The sequence below is a fragment of the Myiozetetes cayanensis genome, unplaced genomic scaffold, assembly GCF_022539395.1.
Source record: "Myiozetetes cayanensis isolate MyiCay16 unplaced genomic scaffold, myiCay2020 scf30, whole genome shotgun sequence".
Taxonomy (NCBI): Eukaryota; Metazoa; Chordata; class Aves; order Passeriformes; family Tyrannidae; genus Myiozetetes; species Myiozetetes cayanensis.
In genome coordinates, this window is record NW_026087522.1 from 3,649,334 (window position 1) to 3,670,707 (window position 21,374).

The 21,374-nt window shown below is 56.5% G+C and overlaps 3 protein-coding genes across 3 annotated transcripts; 2 read left to right on the forward strand and 1 right to left on the reverse strand.

The window, feature by feature from the left end:
* Window positions 1-874: 874 nt before the first annotated feature.
* Window positions 875-13,444, reverse strand: LOC126645499 (fibrinogen-like protein 1-like protein). Its single transcript, XM_050326007.1, has 3 exons — window positions 13,182-13,444; window positions 2,565-2,684; window positions 875-1,546 (listed from the first exon to the last, which is right to left on the reverse strand). Exons 1-3 carry the CDS (start codon window positions 13,189-13,191, stop codon window positions 906-908), a joined length of 771 nt encoding a protein of 256 aa, XP_050181964.1. The 5' UTR covers window positions 13,192-13,444; the 3' UTR covers window positions 875-905.
* LOC126645468 (fibrinogen-like protein 1-like protein) lies at window positions 7,634-12,575 on the forward strand. The gene is given in 5 exon segments (XM_050325938.1): window positions 7,634-7,637; window positions 8,706-8,849; window positions 10,662-10,724; window positions 11,777-11,860; window positions 11,863-12,575. Coding segments are annotated over 5 exon segments (843 nt in total). The 3' UTR covers window positions 12,411-12,575.
* A 1,519-nt stretch (window positions 13,445-14,963) lies between the features above and the next one.
* VPS37D (VPS37D subunit of ESCRT-I) lies at window positions 14,964-17,548 on the forward strand. The gene is made up of 4 exons (XM_050326003.1): window positions 14,964-15,132; window positions 15,973-16,144; window positions 16,669-16,751; window positions 16,923-17,548. Exons 1-4 carry the CDS (start codon window positions 15,010-15,012, stop codon window positions 17,439-17,441), a joined length of 897 nt encoding a protein of 298 aa, XP_050181960.1. The 5' UTR covers window positions 14,964-15,009; the 3' UTR covers window positions 17,442-17,548.
* Window positions 17,549-21,374: the final 3,826 nt, after the last annotated feature.

Sequence of the window (21,374 nt, forward strand, 5' to 3'; positions counted from 1 at the left end):
CAGGAACTCCATAGCTCCTCAGGAACACAGCACTGCCCACACACCCAGCTCTGCAGGGTGCCCTGGCACCTGAGTCAGAGACCTTGCTTTTCTCCCAAGGACTGAGAAGAGGAACCATGGGTTCTTTCAAGCCCAAAGTTAAAACTTCCCTCCATTCCGAGGGAGCTCCACAGACACATTCCCCCTTTGCAGCAGGGAACAATGGGACTGAGTGACTTACACACATCGCTCACACCCTCAAGGGAGCCCTCTGCCCTCTCCACACTCCAAGCTGTGGTGGTTTCTTCCCTTTCCCAGCACAGAGCAACCCCCAGCCATGGACAGTGGCAAACTGGGAGTGAGGGGTTTGCAAGGTATGGGCTTTGCTGGTCCTGTTGAACTAATTGAAGCCTTACAGCTACAGTCCAGTGCACAGTAACTGGAACAAATGAACTGGAAGGAATATTGCCCAACACACTTTACTTTCCTCCCTAAAGACTGGACAGAGAGATCCCCCCACATCTACATGCAGGTAGACACGAGGCAGCACAGTCTGGCTCCAGGGTTTATTGCAGCTGGTTCCTCCCACCGTGGGTAGCAGAGCTGTGGGGGGAGCGGGGCCCGGGGAGGGAGCAGGGCCTGAGCAAAGCGGGGTCCACCGACTGCGCGGGGCAGGGAACCGGCACCGTGTCCCCCTCCCCAGGACGGGGGCGAGCACACCCACCCCAACCCAGTGCCCGTGTGCCCAGGGCTCCGGGCCATGGCTCTTGGGCCCCAGAGCCGCTGTGTTTCGGCTGGTGAGGGTGCAGGAGCTGCGGGCAGAGCACTGGGACTCGCAGGGGACAGTGGGCAGGCATGGGAACGGGGCACTGAGCTGGGGATGGTGTCACCCCCCCACTGCCGGGGCTCTGGGCGCTGCAGCACGGTCAGCACACGTCTGTGGGTTTGACCAGGATGAGGGAGGATGCGCAGTCACCGTTGTCGCAGAACCCCGGCCAAACGATGTAGTTTTTGGCATTGAGCAGCACGTTCTGGCACCTGTTGTACCACCACCCCCCGTAGCTCTTGGCGCAGTTCCCGCTGTACTGGTCCTGGTCCTTGTCCACCGTGCTGAACTTCATGTTGTCGTGAATGCCCCCCTTCTTGGGGTGGTAGAGGGTCAGGTAGTCGTCCCCATCACCAGAATGCCGGCCCAGCCTCAGCGGGTACCCGCTGGCCTCGCTCTCCACCCTGAAGATGTCGTACTCGGCGAAGTGGGTGACGTTGGTTTTGTCCCGCACGACGAAACGCACCTTGTAGGTGCCCTGCTGGGTCAGCAGGTGCAGGTACTCAGTGCCCAGCCAGTAATCGGCGTGCACATTCCCAAAGCCGTACTTGTAGGTGGTCCAGGACTGCTTCCAGTTGAGCTCAGTGTCATGAGAGTTTCTCTGGACGACAGTCCAGCCCTTGCCTTCGGTGTCCATGTCGCACCAGACCACGCGCGGGGGGGACCGGGCCGGCTGGATGACGTACACCCCGCTGGGGCTGTTCTTGCGGAGGCGGCTGCAGTCCGGGGGGAACCCTGAGGCTGCAGCAGCAAACACGGGTTGGGGTGGGAGAGAGAAGGATCATAAGCCTGTCAGGGTAACAAGGTGCTCCTGCAGGGCAGTGAGAACTCGGGACAAAAATGGGTAGTTCTGCCTGTGCTTTTTCCACTGGTTCGTGCTCAGGGAACCCAGAAAGTCTCTCTAAGACAGTGACCTCTGTAAGAGCCCTGGAATCTATTTCTCATGGTTTGCTGTTTCATTTGGAGCCTTCATTGGACATCACTGGCATCTGGCCAAGGAAAGAAGGGGGGAAAATCCTCCAGATGCCAGTGGTGTCCTCCAAGTATATCTGGCCCACACACAAGGCCCTTGACTTATCGAGTTGCAGCTCTTGCAAGGACGAGAAGCGTCCAAAATGCTCCACTGGATGGCGATATGCAATGAGAATTTGTGTTATCTCTGGGGTCACAGCATTGAAAAAGAAGGCTTAGTTCTGCCGTAGTCTCACAGGGATCTCTTCTCCCAGCTTGTTACAGTTTATCTGATCTGTCATGACTTACTGGACAAACTAATTTACTGTCTAATTTGTTTTTCTTGGTTGTGTCTGATGGGAGACAATTTGCTGTGGGTAATTCCAATTCAACCCCTGAAAATCTATTTTACTCAAGCACTCAGGTCTTGCAGGAACTGCAACCCTCCCTTGCAGGGAGTTAGGGAATGCTCCTAATCCAACAAGAGTAAAACAAAAAAACAAGTAGCTGGGAGGATCTCTCCTAGAACTGAGGTTCACAGTCGTGGCAGAGCAATCCTGCCAAGGTGTTTGGGCAGGAACCTGCTGGTTTCAGCATAGAGCCACCAAAGGGGTGAAGGAGTCAGGCTGTACAAGCCACGGCCCCGGGGGTTGTGTGTGTGATGAGTTCCTGTGCTGTGCATCCCCCTGGGTGTTTGCTGACCTTCCCTAGCACGCAGCAGACCCAAGAGTCAGCGCTGAGCCAGGGAGAACCTGTCCTGCTCTGTCCCTCCATGCCCAGTCCGTGCCCCCCAGTGACCCTTACTCACCGCTCCGGGGGCTGGCAGTGGGTACGGCTGGGCCGGCGCTGGCACAGAGGAGAAGCATCGCCACCAGGGTGGGCAGGAGGACAAGGTCCCGGTGGAGCTGGTGTGTCCCAGCCTGGAGCCCTGGGGAGGAAAGTGCCCATCACCACCAGGATCCCTGGTCAGCCCCTGGCATGCTCAGAGCAGGGAAGGCAGAGTCAGGGCTCAGTCAGGAGCAAGGGGCTCCCGGGCTGGTGGGAACTGCAGCTCCAGGGCAGGCTCTGCCCTGCAGGGCTGAAGCAAGGTGAGAAATGGCTCTGTCACCTCCTGAGCATCTCCTTCCCTACATCACACGGCAGCCTGCAGTTTGTTCTTGGAACCTACAGCCCAAGAGAGGGCAAAAACTGTCGTGGTTTTGCCCACCAGCCAGCCCCTGGGGCTGAGGATGGTTTTGTCCAGGTGGATTTCCAGAGAAAAAGCCAATCAAAAGTTTCAGTAATACCTCTGCCAATGACATTTTTAAGAAAAAGAGAAGCTGGTGGGTTGCCAGGTGGGGAGGAATAACATGGAACAGCTCTTTTTGGAGTAATCATGCTTATTTCTTTTATATAAGCCACTCTAGCCCAATCACAGATAGAAGGAAACTAAGCCAAAGGATGGGTCCTACTGCACCTGGGAGAAATCTCCTGGGCCCCCACAGGGACACAAACCCACACCCTCTGTGCTGACCACCACCCCTCTACATCCTGCACTCGCTCGGCTCCTGTGGGAGATGCCACCATGCCTGAGGCAGGATCCCTGTGCAGCCACATGTGCCACATGATTTGGTTGGGAAGGGAAAAGACCAAGGTGAAACCTAGGTCTGCACCTTAACCTCCATGGGAACACATGGCACAGGTACCCCAGGGCAGCCACAGGCGCGTGTGTGTTGTTCGGTGCTTTGGTCTGGCATCCCTCCTGCTCCCGGCGTGCTGGAGTCCTGCTCGTCATCTCCGTGCCTTTGCATACTCACCCCCTCAGGTCTCGTTTGAGCCCAGCACCACACAGGAGTGAGGTGTCCCTGGGCAGGTCACTCACCCATCACGACAGCACGGCTGCGCAGAGAGCGGGAACCCGGCGGTGCACCCTCCCACGCCGAGCTGTCCACGCCGGCTTTATAGGCACTGCACACACCCACGTGTGTTCACACTCATCAGCTCTAGAGGCACTTGCAGATTGTGACTCGAGCAGTTTCCAGATCCCATGACAGCAGAACTGAGGGGAGGGAGGCATGCCCTTCCAGTCAGAGAGGTACAGAACAGCCCCCTCCACGGTGAGGGATTTAGGTTATTGACTGTCCCTACACAAACACTACATGTGAATTGCCCGCCTGGAGCAAATTCTGGAGAGCCAGGATCAAAGTGAAGTGGAGAGACCCAGCTGTTTAAGGACACACACATAGAAACCAGCAAAGGAGGAGAGGTCTCCTGTGTGCCCAGTCCCAAAGGTGACCTGGGAAAGTTGAGAACAGGTCCTTCAGAGAGTGCCAGCTTGGTAACTCTCCACTGGCAGGTTTCAGGATCAGCACTGGGCTGGAGCCGCTGTCCAGCAGCCAGAGCCACTGCAGACACAGTGTTCCCTGGCACCCCAGTCTGTGTGCTCTGAGCAAGGGCTCCAGGTAACAAACAGCTGCCTCTGGGTCCCTTTGCCACTCTCCTTCCCAGTCCCTGTCCTTGGCCTGCTGAGACCCTGCAGATCCACCCCCAGCCCCAGAAATGTCGACCTGGAGTTGCGCTGTCTATGGGAGCAAAATGCTCTCAGGACAGACACTTGGGAGGGCTCTTGTTCATACCAGGAGGTGCAAGCAGCTCCATCACCTTATCAAATTTAAGAGGATAAAGATGTGGCCCTTCTACTTTCTTCTGCTCTACTGGCTTCTGGCCAGATGTCTTGTTCTGGCACAGCTCCACACTCGCTGTTCATAGCAAGTCGAGTTCAAGATGAAGCTCCCACCAAACTTTCTGTACTGTGGGTGCCCACATCAAGCAGTGCCACTTGCAGGTCTTGATGGACAGCAGCATCCAGACCTCTGCAAGGTAAGACAACCCTGGTAAGGAATTCCTGGATGGACAGGACAAGAGAAAGTGGCCTCAAGTTGCACCAAGGGAAGTTTAGATTGAATTTTAGGAAAAATTTCTTCATGGAAAGAGTTGTCAAGCACTGGAACAAGTTGTCTGGAGCAGTAGTGGAATCACCGTCGCTGGAAGCTTGCAAAAAACCTGGGGATGTGGCATTTGAGGACATGGTTTAGTGATGAACACGATGGTGCTGGGTTGACCTTTAGACTCAATGATCTTAGAGGTCTTTTCCAACCTTAACAATTCTGTGATACTGTGATCAACTTCCATCTGAACCCTTTGATGTCACCACTGCTTGCTTGATGAGAGGCTGGGAGCCCTTGTCCACAGCCTCATTTAGTTTGGGAGAATGATAAAAGCTTATGGAGTTTATGGTGGGAGAAAGGCCCAAGCTGCTCAGGGAAGAATCCTTTCGGGGGGCAGGGGAAGTGGGGGATTTAAGGGCTCTCATGGGCTTCCCCAAAGCTAATAGAGCACTTCAGGGTGCCTGTACCAGGACTCACAGGCAGACTGCTGCTGGGCAGCCACCTCTGGGATCACTGCTGGCAGCAGGAACACAGGCCCCATGGGAGCTGGACTCGGTGATCCTGATGGGTCCCTTCCAACAGAGCACATTCTATGATGCCATGATTCTATGGAGAGGAAGCCAAGGCAATGGCCAAAGCAGCAATGAATGAATGACTTGAATGGGCTGTTTGGGGTCACACCTGGGTCAGTTGTGAATGTCAAGGAATGGAGGTCCCACAACTTCTCTTTGCTATTTTTCAGTTTTTGAACACTCTTGGGTTGATTTTTATATATATATATAATTTCCTCCTGTCCCTTATGTCCATTGACTCTCATCCTACCCTGTGCACCTCCGAGGAGAGTCACAGATGGGTGATAGATTAATTTAGGTTGGAAGTGACTTCTACAGGCCATCTAGTTCAGTCCCTGCTCAGTCAGGTTCTTGTCCAGTCAAGTCTTGAACACCTCTAAGGACAGAAATCCCACAGCCTCTGCCTCTCTCTGGCCACCTGTCCTAGTATTTGACAAACTTCATGTTAAAGAAAGTGTCTATTTGTAAGTGGCTTTTTCCATGTTCTGACTTAGATAAATTGCTTCTTATCTCACCACCATGGACCTCCTTGAACAGTCCAGCTCCCTGTTTTCTGTGTCCTTCCACGAGACCATTGCCTTCAGCAATAGGACCTCTCAGGTGCCTGCTCTTCTCCAGGTGGAACAAGCCCAGTTCTCTCCAATTCTGAAACATCCTGAGCTCCAGGCTCCCAGCCAGTCTGGTGTTCTCCAGGCTTGCTCCAGCCTGTTTCTTGCAGTGAGGGATCCAAAATAAGACACAGTGCTCTGAGGAGCCTGACTCTACCTGCTCCTCGCCATCCTGCCCAGGTAGCTGAGGGCAGCCACAAGATCCTACCTCAGCCTTCCCTTCTCCAGGCTGGACAAGCTCTTCTTTCTCAGCCTCTCCACACATGCCATGTGCTCCTGCCTCAGCTGCCCCGGGGCTCTTAGCTGGATCCTTCTGGAGCTGAAGCCACTGCTCTGCACAGTGGACCCCCACGCAGGACACAGCATTCCAGCTACTGTCTCACCCATGGAAAGGAATAATCCCTTCCCTCACCCTCCTGGCTGCGTTTTTCCAGATGCAGCCTGGGATGGAGCCACAAACAGATCTGAGGTTCTTTCAGTATTAAACATTGATCAAGGCCAGGTTGGACGGGGTTTGGAGCAGCCTGGTCTAGTGGAAGGTGCCCCTGCCCATGGCAGGGAGTGGAATGAGATGGTATTTAAGGTCTTTTCCAATCCAGACCATTCCAGGATTCTCTGATTTTATGAAGTTTACACTGAAGAGGAGCTGAGTCCCAGGATATAGCTGGGAGTTTGGAGAAATCCCCTCTGTGGCCTTTCTCCTGCCTGCTTTGCACACCCTAATCCCAACATGGGCATCCTGGAAAAGGTGCCTGGGGGCTGGATGTTGTTGGAGAAGCCCTGCTGAGAGTCTCTGCCTGGCCTTGCTTGTACCTGCTGTTGGGCAGCAGCACAGCAGGGCAGGCACAGGAGTGTCCATGACCAGCTGGCCACACTGCAGGGACACAGCCTGTGACAAAATTCCAGTCCACTCTGCCACAGGTTCTGGCTGTCCAGCCCAAGTCGGGTGCTAGGGCACAGGCATCTTCATAACTCAGAACACTGTGGGCATCAACCCCTGGGAAAAAGGAGATCTGGTGTTTTCTGTGAGACATCCACGATGTAGGCACTCCTGGAGCAGAGAGGGCGCTCGAAGTGAGACCATTTTACATCAGTGTCACGTCACAGTGCCCAAACTCCAGCTCGTGATGGTGCCAGGGGGACCACGGTGTGTGTTGTGCAAGGGTCAGCGCCGTGGTGGGGGGGGCAGGGGTGTCAGGAGGCAGCTGGAGTGGTACTTTTTGAAGTTTGGGGCACAGTTTCTCAGGAACACTGGAGTACCTCTTCCCTGAAGGGTCTGTGGGGTCCCCAGGGGCTGTTGAGCTCAATGCCGGCTCTGGAGAGAGCGATTTACGCTCGATGTTTGATTTCCCTCCAGAAGGGGAATGTCACCCGGGTATTTACTTAGCAGTTAAACTGTGTGGAGGTGCCCCAAGAACGTCGTTCCCTGGGGAAACCCTGCCAAGGCAGGGGGGCAGCCGGGCACTGTAAGTTGTGGTTATTTTAAGGCATTTGCTTATTGGCACTGAATTATTTGCTTTGCCTCTGAAGAAAGCTCTTCACCCGTGTGAGACGCAGACTTCGTTGTGCGAGGGCTGCTCACTTGATGGTGGAGAGCAAATAAGCCCTAAGCCACTGGTCTTGTTGCCAAGCAGAGGACAAGTGCTGTGGTTTGGGTCTCGTGCCTCCACCCCCTCGCCTGATCAGCCCTATAACTTTCAGGCTGGACACCCCTCCAGCCAGGCCAAAACCGCCTGGCTCTGTGCTCCGCAGAGTCCCCGCAGAGACGGCATGGGTGAGTGTGGGGTGGGATGGGGTGGAATGGGATGGGATGGGATGGGATGGGATGGAAACTCTGCATGTCGCTGTGGGGTCACAGGGCACCCCAGCACTTTGTCTGCTTCAGGGGTCCCTCCTCCCAACACCCTGAACATCCCAATGCCGAGTCCACCGCCTTGTCTGAGCCCGCTGTGCCTTGGGTTGGGAACTTGGGCAAGACCCTGCATGCTCTGCTCTACTTTAAGGGTGTACCAGTGTAGCTCTGGAGTGCCAGAAAGCCCATTTTACAGGCCTCCTATTTACCATTCTTTATGATTTTCAGTTCTCTGAGGAAAGTTGTTAAATATTCTAGACTAGAAAATGAATGCCCCACTCTTTAGGAATAATGATAAATTTCCTGTTATTTTACTTAGGCCTAATACTGCAAAAAGTGTGCTGGTTTCCCCTGCTGCTCTGAACAGGAACAGACCAGAGCAGCTGGCTACATATGGAAATTTTCAAGTAGCCACATAACTGACATAAGCACACAAAGGGCATAATTTCCCCCAGCCAGGCTGTAATTCCTGAAGGTCTGTGCTGCCATTCACTGTCTGCTGCTTGCACACACACGGCTCTGCCTGGGGCTTGTCCCCACCCAGACACCCGGGGTCTTACTGCCCACAGCCCCGAGGCAGTCCCAGCTCAGACAAGGTGAGTGTGCCAGGGGAGTGTGATGGGAGCTGCCAGGAGAGGGGATTCCACCCTCCATGCTCACCCTGCTTGTTATCTCCAGCCTCGAGTCTTGGGTTTTACAGAGATTTCTGGTTACAGGCATTGTGGGTTTGGACAAGGTTTTAGCACTTCTTCTGTCTCAAAAACCACCTCAGCAGTGCCACCACTAGTGACTCCTGCTAATGAGTAGGGTGTCTCATATAAATGAGCTGATCTACAAGGGGCTCATGGCTCCAAGAGGGACCTCTACACAGAAAGAGTTTTATTTTCCTATTTTACTTGGCAGGTAAAGGAATAATCCAATGAGATTCGGGGCTCTCTAATGGAAGAGTTATGATCTCTTTCTTCTTTTTCCTATCTCTTCCCATTTCAGCTACCCAGTGCCTTTGTCTCCTGCTTCTTACCTGCCTGCTGGCCCTGGCAGCATCTCTTCCTGACCTTGACATAAGAAACTTGTACCTCCTCAATGGCACGATGGACGACATCATGAATGCTCCTCCAGAGTCCTCCCAGCCCGGTAAGTGCCCAGTACAACAAGGAGAGGCAAATAAGGTCCTGATCAGTCAGATCCTACACAGATCCCAGGAGAAGGGACAGGTTTTGTCCTATTGGCAGCAAGGCCAAGACAAGGGTCACGTGCTCTTCCTTGAAGAAATAGGGTTAAAGATGTTCACAGTGTGTTTTAAGGACACGAAGAACAGTCCCCACCTCTGGAAATCACGAGGTCAGTGGAGAACTCAATTCAAGGGAGACCTCAATAGAAAGAGGAACTAAATGAAGTTAATACAAAGAGTGCAAGCAGTGGCACTGGTGGTGGTGGCAACCAGGTGGTGGCACAGAGTAACCTGCAGATGCCAGGGTAAGTTGGAGCAATGAGGAAGCCTTCAAGAAATGTTCCTGGAAAAAAAAAAACAAACAGGGGCTGTGGGTGGGACATGGCACAACAGAAAGTGCTGGTTCCCTTCCAAGGCAGAAGGATGAATTCCTGGCAGAAGAGCTCAAAGTCCAGGTGTTTGGTGCTGGTTTCACATCAGCTGTCAGGAAACTGCCAACACAGGGAGCCTCATGACTGAGACAAGAGCCTGGGCTTCAGCAGGAACTGCAAGTCTGAGGAGAGAAAGAAAACGTGCTCTGGACTTCACAGTGCTCTCAGGCACATGGTATGATTTTAGGGTTGTTCTGTGCAGGGCCAGGAGTTGGGCCTGATGATCCTTGTGGGTCCCTTCTAACTTGGGATATTCTATGAACATGGTGATCTCTCACCCACAGCACTGGTAGCGTGCTCTGAAAATATCAGCAGCATGAATGCAAGCTGGGTGAGCAGGGAGGCATGCCAGGCAAGACAGGCCAGCATTCCAAGTCTTGTCTTGGGGAGGAGTGCATCCAAATGGATGGGGGATGAAGGCAGAGAGGAGCAGGACCAGACTGTGGCTCACAAAAATGAACAGGAGTGAACAGCTTCATATGGCTGCAGTAAAAGTAAATACCATGGAAAGAAAGTCCTCCAGACCATGTCACATGAGTGTTTCCACCCCATACAGGCTCGGGCAGTGGAGAGAGTCAAAAGGAGTCAAAAAGACAGTCAATATCAAAACTCAGAGAGTCAAAAATCTGGCAAGCCAACTGTGTCAGGAATGGGCTTATACACAGCGTGCAAGGGCCATAAATTAAACACTTCACAAGGGAGAGGGTAGAACAGCACCAGTTGAAAGCAGGGAGCAGGTATTTGAGGGTGGCAGGGAGCAGGTATTTGAGGCTGTTGGAGCAGCAGCTGCAGGGTGAGGTGTCTGTTCCAGAGAAGGGATAGGAATGGCTTTTGTGATTCCATAAGCCTGTGACTCATTCCTCTCAGTGGATACACAGAAGATGCCCTTGCCAAAGAACTGCATTAACTCACTCAAAACCATCCTCTCTCCCAGCAACACCCTTCAGATTCCATTCTGACCCAGCTGAGCAGAGCCCTCTCCCAACTCCTGATACCTGCACCAGTTTTCCTGTGTCTGGTCTCACACTTCTTCCCCCTGTAATCCCTGTTCTTTCTGAGTCCCTACCAAGCTACTGCTGCTGCACTTTAACAACCATCTTCCCAGTGTCATTGCCCCCACTTAGGGTCTTTTCCTCACATAGTGTGCCCAAAAATCCTTTCCACCAGGAAGGCATCTGCCCCACTCTAACATCACCTAAATTCCCCTAAACTACTGACTCGCTGATATCTGAAATCAGAAAGCTCCTCTGGAATTAGGAACAGCAAGAGAAAAACAGGAATATCATCTGGAGAAGATCGTGCTCTCCCAGCAGGCATTTGACATGTTCTGTTCTGCTAATTTAGATGATGGTGATGGACATGTCCGACAGGCCAGAGACATCGGCCACCACCCGCCAGCAAGTCACGGTGAGTCTCTGCATCTGCCTGGGAGGTTTCACTCCTGCTGGGCTCATCAGCAACTCCCAGACACTTTATCCATGTCCTACATGTGCACTGGCTCCTCCCAGGAAAAATGTTGGTTTTCTGATGGGCTGCAGAGGAGCCACAGCTCATAACCTCAGGGGACTCTGTTACCAGCCGTGTCCTGGGCTCAGAAGTCAATGAGGACCTTTAGGGTGGGGAATTTTCCAGCTAAAGATCCAAACTGGAAAGTGATTATTCATTACTGGGAAGTGGTGATTGGTAATTTTCCCATTTTCACCACACAGTTGATGAGAAGACTGGGGCTGACTGGCTGAGTCAAACATTAACCCATAGGACCAAAGATAGGTCCTGTCTGGGTGGGGACAAACAGGGGCAGAGGTACTGGGAGAGGAGCAAGTCCCCCCCCAGGAGTGTGTAGGTGTATTCAGTTGTTTGTTGTATGAGGTGCTGACACTCTGGAGCATGGAAAGGCCATAATCAAATCCAAGTCAGGAAGTCTCTACAGAGCTACTTTGGTAAGCCCAGAGAACACCAACAGCTTTACCCTGTGGAGTTTCCAAGGGCTGATGTAACTGTTAATGGTTTTGATGTTGTGATCACCCTCTCTCTGGGGTTTCTGAGATTACTGCAAAGGTCTAAAGCCTCTTTGCTGTACCCACAAGTGGCTTTGTCACCCAGATTTGCATTATTCTGTGGTCATACATCACCTGTATGACACAGGCAAATCACCACAGCACTGTGAGACCGAGCCCAACCTGGGCGAGGGTCCTGGGGTGATGGTGATCCCTGGCTTGGTCTCACCAGGCCCAGACAGTGTGTCCCCATCAGTTTGAATCTTGGGAAGATGTGAAGCTCAACTCCTACACTGATCATGTCAAAATTTTGTTTCACTCCTGTGAGTGCATGGCAGGAATATAGTGGCAGTATACAGAGCCCGTGGCAGGAACATGTGTGCAAAAAGATCTAGGCACAGAAGGAATATCCCTCTTTCAGCGTGTCATTGTGTGGGATTTAATAACCATCTCTGTTTCCAGCCTCAGGTTGGCCCAAGGACTGCAGCGAGATTCCCCGTGGCAGCCACAGCGGTGTCTACATCATCCAGCCCAAGGGCTCCACCACCTCGTGGTGTACTGCGAGATGAATGTGACCCACGGGGGCTGGACCGTGATCCAGAGGAACCAGAGAGACACACCAGTCACCTGGGCCGAGTCCTGGAGCACCTACAAGTTCGGCTTCGGGAACGTGCGCACCGAGTACTGGCTGGGCACCGAGTACATCCACCAGATCGCCAAGCAGAAGGTCTACCAGGTCAGGTTTGTGATCCAGGATTCTGCAGACACCATCAGCTTCGCAGACTACAACCTGTTCAGCGTGGAAGACGAGTCCCAGGGCTACAGGCTGAGGCTGGGCGCCTACAACGGCACGGCGGGGGATGCCATGACCTCAGACAATCCCAACAACATGCATGACAACATGAAATTCTCCACAAAGGATCGGGACCAGGACACTTACAGTAAGAACTGTGCCTACAGCTATGAGGGCGGGTGGTGGTTCTCGTCGTGTTACTCTGTGAGGCTGAATTACAAGGGTGGCATGTCATGGGGCAACCTGTGCAAGGGGAACTGCAAATCCTCCCTTATCCTCATCAAACCAGCTTCATATTGCTAGTGCTTCTTCCTCCTCCTGTCCACACTGGACACTCTGCAAAGGCTCTGCATGGCTGAAGAGCGTGAGCCTCTCTGGAGCAGAGCGAGGAGCCCAAAGATAGCAGGGCTTTAGTAAAATGCCACTTTCCAATCCCCACTCTGAGTGCAGGCTCCCCTCTGCTCAGCTCTGTTCCCCTGTGCTTGCCAGTGATTCCTTTTTATTACGTTCATAATCAAGAATAAAAAAATTACTTGTGAAATTTGCGGATTCCCCGTGTACCTTCCCTGAGGGAGGAAGACACAGCCCTGGAGTGACATCAGAGCTTCCTGCCTCCAGAACTCACAGCGAGCAAAAAAGCTGCATGCCACAAATTTCCATGTACTCTGAGAGCCTCTCTGCAGTGTCTGGTGAAGCATCCAAATAAATGTGCTTGCTTGAGCTCATTCACCAGTGATGATATCTGTTCTCTGTCTCTCGTGTGCTCCCATGAGATCTGGGAAAATCCCATGTCAGGTGGCAGGATGGAAGTCTTGGGGCTTATCACAGAGTCACAGAGTCACAGACTGGTTTGGGTTGGGTTGGAAGGGACCTTGAAGCTCATCTCATTCCACCTCCCTTGACATGGGCAGGGACACCTTGCACTAGACCGGGTTGCTCAACCTGGAGGCGGAAAGCCTTGAGTGGTTCTCACAGGAATGGATGTAGGAAAATTAAACCCAGTTACACTGTGATAAAGGCCCTGGGATCTGCACAGGGGGGTTCAGAAGGGACCAGGCACACGGGAGAACTCACCCCACATCATCACCACACTCACAGTCCTGGGTCAGAAGCTGTGGCAATGTCCTGGTGCCAGGGTCCTGCTCCTGCAGGGAGGCTCTGTCTGTCAGGATGTGCTCCTTGGTGCCTGGCTGTCTACACAGACATATTTTGATCCTCTAGAAACAGGATTTCAAAGTCATTGGTAAATCTGTCTGCTGTGACCGAGAAGCAGGAAACTGAAATAGAAGCAAAGGAGAAGTAGGTTAGATGTTAGAAATGAAGAATTCTCCACTTGAACTAGGAGACACTAATGAGGAAAGAGTTCATAATGGGATCACCTTATCCAAGTTTCTGAGATCAATTTAGATGAACTTTTGCCAGGAAAAGTGTAGACAGAGCTAATGCTGTGAGGCTGCAGGACAAGACTGTTACAGCTCCTCCATCCCACAGTTCTGGCACTGCCAGGACAGACTTTTGGAGAAGCTCTTTGGCCTTCACAAACCCCTTCTGGTTTCGTCCTGGGGCAGCACAGTAACAGCCATGAATTTCACTTCTAAGACCAGCCATGATTTTCACCTTCCAGGGCCAGGGAAAACCCATCCCTGGCCCACCAGCTGCAGAGCCCAGTGTGCACTGGGGAGCCATCCAGAGAGGTTTGAGAAATTAGAAAATGCTGAGAGAAATGAGCAGTGGGAGATGTCCCAGCCAGAAAGGACCTGGCACTGCTCCAGAGAATGGCCCTGAGCACTGCAGAGTGGGGGCACCTGCAGCTGTGGGTGTCTGAGGAAAAAGAAAATCTGGGGCTACTCCTGGTGGAAGCGCCCCAGTGAGAGCCTCCAGCATCAACCTCTGAGCCTCCCAAACCAGAGCACGGAGGACTGGTGGGACCTCCACATACAGCCCGTGCCTGCCTTGGATTGGGCACCTCAGCACGGGGAGGGGAGGCACAGGAGAGCTCCAGCATGCATTTGTGTTGTCTGGAAGAGCAGCTCTCCTATGGCAGGAGCACAAGCTGGTATCAGCAAGGAGAGATGGCTGTTGGGGGGTCCTGGAATTTTTCTTCTAGGTCTCTGAATCACTGCAAACATTTAGTGACCACAGCACCCTGTGGCAGCAGTTCCCGGTCCCAGCGGGGCAGCGCTCCCACCTCTGCCCTCCCCGGGGGCCGAAGGGGCTCGAACAGAGCTGCAGCGACAGGGTGTCCCAGTGACAGGGTGTCCCTTGGCTCCCGCCTGTCCGGAGCCGCGGGGACAGGGCACCGGGGTGCCACAGGACGGGTGAGACCGCGGCGGCAGCAGGCGGGATGGGCACAGTAGGGTGCGGGACGTTGGTGGCGCGGGGGCCGTGCGAGGCGCGCCCAGTGGGGGTGCGGGGTGCGGGTTGTGCCGAGTGAGGTGCGGAGGGTGCACAGAGGGGAGCAGGGTGCGCAGAGAGGGGTGTAGGACGGAGTGGGCACAGAGGGGTGCGGGGTGGGCACAGCGATGTGCGGGGTGGGCACAGCGATGTGCGGGTTGGGCACAAGGAGGTGCGGGGTGGGCACAGCGATGTGCGGGGTGGGCACAGCGGGGTGTCGGGTGCGCACAGCGGGGTGCGGTGCGCAGGGTGCGCGGAGCGGGAGCAGTGCCGGTGTGCCCCGGCCGGGGGCGGTGCGGGGCGGGAGCAGTGCCGGTGTGCCCTGGCCGGGGGCGGTGCGGTGCGGTGCGGTGCGGGGAGGAGCGGTGCGGAGCGGGAGCGCCCCGTGCTCCGCTGCGGCTCCTTTAAGACCGGCGGGGGCGGCGCGCGGGGGGCGCGCGCGGCTCCCGGCGGCGGGGGCGGGGATCGGTCCCGATCCCGATCCCGATCCTAATCCCGGCCCCGGCCCATGTCCCGGCCCGCGGTGCCGCCCGGCTCCCCGCGCCGCCTCGGGGCGCTGAGCACGGCGCAGCTCCGGGCTCTGCTGCAGGACGAGTCGCGACTGCAGCGCGCCGCCCGCCTCAGCAGGAAGGTAACGGGGGGCCGGCGGGATCGAGGGGGATCGGGGGGGACCGCGTCCCGCAGCCGGCGGGGCCGAGCCGTCGTCGCTCGCCCCAGCGGGGCTGTCCCGGTGCGCAAGGTGGAGCCGCCCGCGGCCCGGGCACCGGCGCTGCAGGGCCGGGCATCCCCCGCCCGTCCCGGCCCCGCCGCCCGCTGCCCCTTCCTTGACACCCGTAATCCCGGGGGCTCTGGAGGAGCCGCAGAATCCACCGGCGGGGCGGGGGAACATCGGCTCGGGCGTCCTGGCCACGGCTGCGCGGGGCTCCTGTGCTGCAGCCTCGGGCCACCAAACCCACAGCCACCAAACCCACAGCCACCAAACCCATCCGCTGTCCCCCGCAGCCCCGAGATCTGGGGAGGCCCCGGCCCTTCGCCCGCCTTCCAGCCCGGCCTCGCTGCGCGCAGCCGGGATGAGGGATGAGCCCCGCGCGCTCCCGGCTCCGCTGCGGGAGCGGGCGCAGGTTATTCTGGAATCGCTCTCGGCCCCATTTCAGCGTCTCCCCTGGGCCCCTCCAGTGTGTGCGCAGCGAGGGGAGGATGCGTGTGTCCCCCCCGACATCTATGCCCGCTGCCGAGCCCTTTTCCTGAAGGAAAAGGGTAGCCGGCGCTGGGGTTTTCCGTGTGTAGCCCGGCGCCAGGCTTTGCATCCCCCCGGGATGCTCTAGGCAGAGCAGAGGCATGGAGACAGTGCAGGAAGAGGCGGTTCGTGCCTGGATGGACTCGGACCCCCGCCCAGCAGGCTGCTGGATTTCTCCCAGGCTGCTGCCCATTTCTCCCAGTGCTGACACATCCCACGCTCCTGTACCCACAGTTCCAGAGCCTGCAGCAGGAGCGGGAGATGTGTTTGGCTTCAAACTGCACCCAGGCCAGGGTGAACCTGTCCCTGCGCCCACGGCTGGAGGACGGGAAGGCTTCCCTGGCCATCAAGTACCAGGAGCTGCGGGAGATCCGAGAGGCATGTTGGGACAAGCAGCAGCGCCTGGGTGAGTGGGGTGCAGCTGATGGGATGGGGCAGAGCTTGGGGTGGCTGGAGCAACCTGTATTAATATGAGGGTCCAGGTGGGCTCAGCATCTTTGAACCTGCCCCGGGGAAATGGTCCAGTCATGATCAGGAGTGATGGGGGATGATGCTGCCTGTGACACAGTGAACCCTCATCTGGGACCAGTCACAGAATCCCAGAATAGTTTGGGTTGGAAGACACTTTAAAGCTCATCTGGTTTCCCCCCCATGCCACAGGCAGGAACACCTTCCACCAGACCAGGTTGCTCCAACCTGGCCTTGGACACTTCCAGGGATGGGGCAGCCCCAGCTGCTCTGAGCAGCCATAGAGCCAAGGTGGAAAGCAGGCCTTGGTGTGCAGGTGGCCCCAGGGATGTGTTTGGGGGTGTTTCAGTTCAAGGTAGGGGGGAGCTGATGCTTTGGGGTGGGAAAGATGGCAACCCCAGCAGTGGGGACATCCAGGGGAAAGTTGGCAGGTTGGCAGCCCCATCCCCTTCTGACACACAGAGGCTTACCTGGAGAAGTGGAACCCACAGAGCGCCCTGGGCGAGCTCCAAGCTAAGCTTGATGCCTCCGAAGCAGAGTCAGAGGTGAGTCATCTGAGACCCCTGTGCTGCTGCCCCCTCCTTGCCTGGGCCCTGGACTGCTCTCCATGCCTTCCCACATGCCAGGTCTGGAGAAGAGTCCAAGGGTCCAGGATTGCTCCCTCTGTGGTCCTACAGCTCTCTTGGCTTGATGTTGTCCCACTGTCCATCCTACAGGTACAGATAGAGCAGTTCCTGGCCCAGGACCTGCCCCTTGAGTCCTTTCTGGAGTCCTTCTGCCAGAGCCGCACACGCTCCCACATCTGCCGGACGCAGCTGGAGAAACTGCAGGAGCTGCTGCAGAAGGACCAGGTGCAGAAGGACCAGGTGCAGAAGGACCAGGTGGGGAGGGACCCTGCGGGCCCCACCAAGTGCCCAGGTGCCCCGGCTAGCCCACCACCAGCCCGCCTTGCCCCGTTACGGAGTGGAGTAGCCCCCAAAGCCTTCGATCTCTCCTACGGCTTTGTGCCCGCCTTCCTCATCCCCTCGGAGGCCGTGGTGCCTTTTCCCGTGCCAGCTGCGCCTCCCAAGCACCATCTCCCGGCCCTGGGACAGCAGCCAGCATCTCCCTGCTCCGAAATCCCCAGCCCAGGCTCTCCCCTGCGCCTCGTGGGACACATCCCCGTGCTCAGCCCCCAGCCGGTCCGCAGGCAGCAGCGGCTGCGGCACCAGCAGCAGGAGCCTCCTCACCGGTAGCAGGGCAGGGATGGGGGATGTCCCTGATCCTGTGCCTCCACGGGGGCTGCGCAGGAACACCCTGGCCAGGGAGCATGTGGGGAGGGGGGTGGCGTAGGTGCAGCTCTGAGGGGCTGCGGGGTCTTGTGGGGCAGGCACAGGGGTGGGTGCTCACAGAGGGATGGAGGTGCTTGGCTGGGGGTGGGATGGGGCAGGTGCTGTGGCTGGGGAGGGGGTCGTGTGTTTGGGGAGCTGCCAGGGGGAGGTCTCTGCATCCACAGCAAGAGGAGGTGGGGGTGGGTGATTTTTAGGGATGTCAGTGGGCTCGGTCGGGGGGGATAGCAGGGAAAAGGGCCCAGGGGCGCTGGGTGCCACATGCTTCCTAAATAAAGGCTCTTTCCATGCTCTGTGTTACCCCTTGGCTCTGGCTGTGAACAGCAGGATAGGGCAGGCAGGGAGAAAGGGGTTGCAGGGGGAAGCTTGCCAGACTTAGGGGTGACTGGCAGCCAAGGAGGGTTCTCCAGCCTGAGGAGCCCCCAGGCATCGTGCCTGCTCTTGGCTCAGCCCATCACCACCCTGGGGGAGGCGAGAGCCCCCAGAGGGGTTGCAGAGCCCCCCACGATCATGTGTTCCCACCAAGAGAGGTGTCAGGGACCAGTCTGGCCCTGCACATGGTGAAGACTTTTGGTGACCAGAGATGCCACATGCCATCAGCCAAGCCCTCACCCCAGGGCCAGCTGGGTTCACTCACAGCCTGACAGCCGCGGGTCTCATCAGCCTGTGCTTGTGCCCACCTTTCTCATCCCCTTGAGGCCATTGTGCACTTTGCCATTCCCCATCTGTCTCCCCAGTTCCACCAACCCCCAGTGGAACAGGTGGCAAGAAGCCTGAGCTCACCCTGTGTCATCCCAGGCTCCTCTGTTGCTTTGCTTAATATCACATGATGATGAGACCAGGGAATGGTGTCCCCCATCGAGGGGGAACAGCCCTGGTTCCTCCAGCTGCAGCCTCCTGGGCGCCCTGGGTTGTTTGTTCCCTGCTGTGGGGTGTCTCTTTGTGCTGTTTTTAGCTTTTGATTTGGTTTCAAGCTCTTCTCGTGCTCTCAGCCCTGGTCTGGTTGTAGCATTCTTTTCTTCTTCCCAGTTGACTGCCCACCCTGCAGCTTGGCACTGGTATATAAACTGTTTGGAAATCATCCCAAGCAACAAGAGGCCCTGGCTCAGGCTACAAAGACACACAAAATACGGATCATGAGCTTGCAATGTCTGATCACCCTCCACTTCAGCCCTCATTTGTGGGACTGGGGCCATTTATCCAGTATAACCAGTTCAAGCAGGTTTAAAAGTTAAGGTGAATTGGGGACCAGCCACTGTGGCTTTATTGGCAGGTGAGGAGATGGTAGTCACTGGAGTATCTGGGGTTTCACAGAGCACCTCCTGCTTTCCTGGGTCTCACTAGGCTCAATTTGGGCTCAGCCTGTCAATGAAAGGCCTGATTACCACAGTCAGGCTCTGTGCTTGCCACATGCCAGGAGGAAGGACCACGGGAACCAGGAGGAAGGGTCACAGGAGGGTGGCAGCCACAACACAGGAGTTTGATTGGGTCACTGTGCCAGTCCCACAGGGGTGACCTAACCAGGGATGTCAGGGGACCAAGCAGAAGCATTTAGGAGGCCAGTTGGTCAGTGTGGGACTGTCTGTGCAGTGTTTGGAGGGGCTGGGGTGCACATGCCCACCTACCCCAGGCTACCCTGAGGGAGACAGTGTGGAATGCCCAGAGCTGTGGGTGCAGTGTGGGGACGTGGGCCCAAATGAGGTGTTTGCTCTGAGTGAGAAGGCTTCTCCCTGGGGATGAGCATGCCCACCTGGAAGAGGAAGACCACTTTAGCCCATGGCTCAGGAGAGGATCCTGAGGTGATGGCTGGGGATATGATGTGTGCCAGAGCCCAGAGCCAGGCACCTGCAGAGGCAACGCTGGTGGGCTGTCACTGCCCTGCCAGATGGGACAATGCATGAGGAGCCAAGCCACCCAAAAATCAGACAGGCCCCACCAGTGGGTCTCCCAGGCAGTGCTGTGTGGGTCTGTCACCAGCTCCAGGACAAACTTCCCTGGCCTGAGCAGGTGCCAAGTCACCTCCAAGGCAGCTCCATGAGTGTGAACCCTCAGGGGGAGCAGCTGCCTCTCTGCAGCCTGGGGAGGGTGTGTGTCCCATCAGAGCTGACACTAAAAGTGATAGTCCAAGGACCAAAGTGAGCTGGGCTGCCATGGCCCTAGGTGTCTGTCTGTCTGTCCCTCTATAGGAGCCCTGCAGCACCCCAGGCACCTGCCCTGCTCCAGGAGCTTGGGCTGGCCCTGGCAGGCTCATGGTCCTTCTGGGCTGGCCACCACCCCACTTCAGAGTGGGGAACCTCCAGGCTGGGGGCCTTTGACCACAGGAGAGCTGCTAAATTAGGTGAGCCCTTGCCTTCCTCCCACCCTGGAGCTGGTCCTGGCCAGTTTGGAGCACACACTGCCCCAGGTGAGTGGCTGGGCCCCCAGTTGTGGTGGTCCTGGCAGGAAGTGTCCGTGCACCCTGGTGCACCCTGTGCCCCTGGGGAACGTGGGGTGTCTGCCTGATTGCTCCCACCAGCAGCTCCAGCCCCTTCACAGGAAGCTGGGAGTGGGGACAAGGTCCTGCATGGAACAGGCAGGGATATTGGTTAACAGGCAGTAAGGAGCTGGCAGCAGACAGGGTGACCCTCTGTGACCCTCCTGCCTGCAAGGTGGCTCTCCCTGGCTCTCCCTGTCCCTGCCCAGCAGAGCCACATCAAGGGGGGGCAAGGTGCCCTTGCTCACCCCAGGGAGGAGGAGGAAGGGTTGCCACTGGGTGTGCTCATGCATTTATTTCTGCTGGGCCAGGGAGCAGCCTGGGCCCAGTCCAGCCCCTCTCCAGCTGGTGTGCAGCCAAACCCGGGCAGGGAGCTGGAGGTGCCCCCCATCCTACCCAAGACTGGCTCTGTGGAAGCCAGGCTGGATAAGAAGCAGCCCCCAGAGCCAGGATAGCTGGGAGAGGAGGGGTGGGGCTGTGTTTGTGTCCCCAAGAGACCCCCCTGAGCCATAATCCCCAGAGCAGTGGGGGTGCAAATGGGGTGTAAACCTGAGCTGGAGCCAGTCAGGGTTGGGGTGCGAGGGTGCCCCAGCTGGGCCCCTCTGGGCTGTTAATCAAAAGAACTCTATTAACAATTAACTCTATTAACAGAGGAGTGGCTGCAGGGGATGTTGCTGAAGGGAGGGGGAGCTGCCCCCCCCCCATCCTCGGGTGCTGCCAAGCATGGCAGCCCTTCCCTGGGTGGGCAGAGCCACCAGCAGCAGGACTGGGGAGCAGAGCTCTGCCCACAGATCCCAAGGCAGGTGAGGGCTGAGGTTGTCCCAGGGGCTGTCCCCTCAGCCCCAGCCCTGCCAGACCAGCCCCTTTGGGAGGAGACTGATGGCCAGGCTCAGGATTCTGCTGCCCCAGCCTGCCCCTCCTGCCCCCAGCCCAGCTGGCAGCTCCAAAGGCCTTCCAGGAGCCAGGTTTAACCCCTTCCTTTCCAACGAGCAGCCCAGCTACTCCAGGAGGAGGGAAGACGCCCTGATGGGGCTCTGTGACCCCACACCCCCAGGCTGCAGCACCCAGCACCCCCAATGAGCAGCTCAGCACCCCAAACCTGTGGTTATGGGGACATCAACGCACGAGAACGGGCTGGGGTAGGACTGGGGAGCGGGGTCTGCACTGAGCTTGCAAGGCCTCAGCTCTGGGGCTGTCAGGCTTCATCCAGCTTGTCTCAGCTCCCCTGGAACTTTTGATTTCCTTTCGATGTGACAGTATCAAATCACCAAGTGGCCAATTACTCAGATTTAGTTGCTTCCCTTTGGTGTGATGTCTGTTGTGATTCAAGGGTGGCAATGAGCAACACGAAGGAACCCAGAAAAACC

Bases quoted from the DNA above. Each gene is read 5' to 3' on its own strand.
- LOC126645499 (XM_050326007.1), bottom strand. The intron at 1,547-2,564 runs GTGAGTAAGGGT...TTGCTGCTGCAG, and splicing joins CACTGCCAGCCCCCGGAGCG to CCTCAGGGTTCCCCCCGGAC.
- VPS37D (XM_050326003.1), top strand. From the start codon at position 15,010: ATGTCCCGGCCCGCGGTGCCGCCCGGCTCCCCGCGCCGCCTCGGGGCG. The intron at 16,145-16,668 runs GTGAGTGGGGTG...TCTGACACACAG, and splicing joins GGACAAGCAGCAGCGCCTGG to AGGCTTACCTGGAGAAGTGG. The intron at 16,752-16,922 runs GTGAGTCATCTG...TCCATCCTACAG, and splicing joins CCTCCGAAGCAGAGTCAGAG to GTACAGATAGAGCAGTTCCT.